At 31.4% G+C, this 3,501-nt stretch overlaps 1 protein-coding gene across 1 annotated transcript; it reads left to right on the forward strand.

Moving 5' to 3' along the window:
• Positions 1-213: 213 nt before the first annotated feature.
• LOC129289991 (cytosolic sulfotransferase 5-like) lies at positions 214-741 on the forward strand. Its single transcript, XM_054926720.1, has one exon. It carries the CDS (start codon positions 214-216, stop codon positions 739-741), a length of 528 nt encoding a protein of 175 aa, XP_054782695.1.
• The last annotated feature ends 2,760 nt before the right edge of the window (positions 742-3,501 follow it).

The raw sequence follows: 3,501 nt of genomic DNA on the forward strand, positions 1-3,501 counted from the left end.
AATCGCAAGATCCATCACCCAAATCCAAATCTTGATAAGAACCAATCTCGCCCTCGCCTTCTCTTCACTGCAAACCCTCATGATCTTGTACCCATTTTATAGATCAATCTCTACATCCATCAAAACATCCCCGATCTGAGCTTGTTCCCATCACCAAGGCTCTTTGCAAGCCATATGCCATACATTTCATTGCCAGAATCTGTGAAGTAGTCAATGTGTAAGATCGTGTACTTGTGTAGAAATCCAAAGGATATGTTCACGTCGCTGTGGCACTTCATCGGAAAGTTACTACCACAAGCCCAAGAGCCCAGTTCAGTTGAAGAATCATTTGAGAAATTCTGCGAAGGAAGGAGTGCTTGTGGTCCATTTTGGGATCACATCTTGGGATACTACAAGCAGAGTTTGGAGAGGCCAAATAAGGTAATGTTTTTTACGTATGAGGAGTTGAAGAGCAAACCAGTTAGAGTTTTGAAGGACTTGGCTGAAATTATAGGGAATGGATTTACTGAGGAGGAAGAGAATGGCAATGTTATTAATGATCTAATGAAGCTTTGTGGTTTTGAGAATTTGAGCAACTTGGAACTGAATAAGATTGGAAAATTATTGACTGGGGAAGAGAATAACATTTACCTTAGGCGTGGAGATGTTGGGGACGGGGAAAAATTTCTCACCTCTGACATGATTGAAAAGCTAAATGTTATTACTCAAGAGAAGCTGGGGATGCATGGCGTGAACTTCTAGATCCACAAATCTTGATTGGAATCCTGATCGGCTGAAAATGATGAGGTATGGTTAAAACTTCAATTGCAAAGGGTAGTTTCTACCACTTTTTGATATTTTTTTAAATTTTGGGGGATGTGAAACTTTTTTGTTTTTTCATTTTGTTACATTTATTTTTTTTAGTGTTCTTTCATTTTTCATTTTAAACTGTTTAAGTAGATTTTGCTACATTTATAACTACTATTTAAAATATGTTAATCAGATCACTAATTAAAAAATCATGTAAGATATGAAGCAAAGTTGTGTAGTTTTTCTTTTATCTAGGGTCGCTTTTTTTTTTTTTACCTAATTATTTTTTTCTTAATGCAGGTAAATTTCTTATCGATTATCACTGTGTTCTGCAATAAATGATCATAGTCTATATACCTGTAGGGTATATGTATGTTCGTGAACTTTGAAGTCTTAGCTGACTTTGAAGAAGCATCTTGAAAGCGTTGATAATTGATTATTTTCTCATAGTGATATGCAAGAGCAATGATCATTACGAAGTTCTAAGGGACAATCCTCTTGTGAAGCTTTTCTTCAAATGTCGAGATAGATGTCTCTGTATTACTTGCAAAATTATTGAAATGGATATTTCTCCTTTTGATCCTTATTATAATAACCTATTAATAATAACTATTTGTTTATGATTAAACTTATTAATTAACGGTTTGAAATTTTCAAAATTTTTCAATATTACTCTTAGGTTTTTAATGAAGATCGAATTAATACTTCAAGGAGTTATTATTATTGCGTGCATGTCAACACAAATATATTATTTAAGGGAAAAATGGGAGAATATTAATGAAGAATGCAACAATAACAACAAACCTTATCCCACTAGATGGGGTCAGCTATACATGAATCGTACGACGCCATTGTACTCTATCATTTACTAAGTTTTTAGGAATGCTATTAACTAAGAGGGTCTTAGTCAATAATTTTTAAAAGTGTTCTCTTTGACCTCCCTTTACTTTTCTTAACAGGGCTTAAAATTATCTATTTCACTCTCCTTATCAGTACCTCTCACAATCTTTTTTGTACATATTCAAACCATCTCAAATGATTTTCTACTGTTTTTCCTTCAATAGGTGTTACGCCCACTTTTTCTTATATATTCTCATTTTAGATTTTATCTTTATATGCATACCCGCACATCCATCTCAATATTCTCATCTTTACTACCCCAACCTTATACTCATGTTGTCTTATTAAAGCTTAACATTCATTACCATATAACATAGCGCGTCTTAGAGCAGTTCGATAAAACTTCCCTTTAAATTTATTAGGTACCTTACTATTACAAATAATTCCTTTATTCTTTCTCCAATTAAATCACCCATCTTATATCCCATGTCCAACATCCCCAATTTCCCCATGATGAATAATAACTTCTAAATATATAAACTTATCCACTTGAGATATAATTTGATCTCCCAATTTTACTTTTAAATTATTACTGACTAACCTCTTATCAAAATTATAATGCAAATATTTCATCTTACTCCTACTTAGGTGGAAACATTTTGACTTCAATATCGTCCTTCATAACTCAAGTTTATAGTTAATCTCTTCTTTTGTCTCCGCAATAAGAATTATATCGTTGTGAAAAGCATGTATTTGGAGATTTTCTCTTGAGTATACTCAGTCAAAACATCTAGGACTAGGTCAAATAAATAAGGTCTTAAAGATGATCCCTGACATAGTCTAATATTTATAGAAAAGTCTTTTGTTTCACTGTCATACATTCTTATACTAGCTATTGCCTCCTCATACATATCTATTATAGCTGTAATATTAATAAAGGATCTCTAAAAGAATTTAATATATGAAAATGATTTCCAACAAGTGAAAATTAACATATTATCAAATGAAATTATTGTTTTAACAAGTATTTGATGTATCCAGGATCCTTGTTAGATATTATATTGTTTTAAGAATCTTTCATGGATATTCTCCCAAAACTCTAAAAGAGGACCAAGGATGAAAGACTTTTGCAGTTATTTGCAAATTTGTATAAGAAAGTTACAAATATGTGTAGATTGTAGAAGATTTTTTTAGGTCAATGGAAGATTATTACTAACAATTGAGTTTTGAACAATCTCAAAGAGGGCCAAAGATGAAAGACTTTTGCAAAATTGCAAAAACTTATGAAAGAAAGTTGCAGTTGTAGATACGTGCAGATTGTGGAAGATTATTTTTCAAGACAATAGAAGAATATTACATACTATTGAAGAATGTTTGGAGACTCTCGAATATTATTGGAAAATTTTCCTAAAAACTTGTCATCCTATTTTGAAAATTAACCAAGCATGTAAATTTTTCATAATAGAATGATATATTTTCTTGAAAAACCAAATTCAAGCGCATCAGCCTCTTGGATTAATTAATTATTTTTTCCTGAAAATTTGTTATCTTATTTTTAAAATTAACCAAGTATGTAAATTTTTCAGAATGAAATGATACATTATTTTTCTTGAAAACGCAGTGTTAGGCGCATCAAGCTCTCATGTTAATTATTTTTTTCCTGAAAACCTGTCATTTTATTTTAAAAGTTAACGAAACATGTCAATTTTCAAAATAAAATGGTACACTTTTTCTTAAAAATTCCAACACATCATCAAGTTATTTAAAAGGCGTTTTTATCTTTCGCTTCTGGAAATATTAACGCCAAAAAACTAAGGACAGATGAAATGTTTTAATGAGACTTTTTCCAATTAGTTGGACCTGATGGGTGGT

The sequence above is a fragment of the Prosopis cineraria genome, unplaced genomic scaffold (genome assembly GCF_029017545.1).
Source record: "Prosopis cineraria cultivar Desert tree isolate PC_DT_omini unplaced genomic scaffold, ASM2901754v1 PC13, whole genome shotgun sequence".
NCBI classification, from domain to species: Eukaryota; Viridiplantae; Streptophyta; class Magnoliopsida; order Fabales; family Fabaceae; genus Prosopis; species Prosopis cineraria.

Bases quoted from the DNA above. Each gene is read 5' to 3' on its own strand.
- LOC129289991 (XM_054926720.1), top strand. From the start codon at position 214: ATGTGTAAGATCGTGTACTTGTGTAGAAATCCAAAGGATATGTTCACG.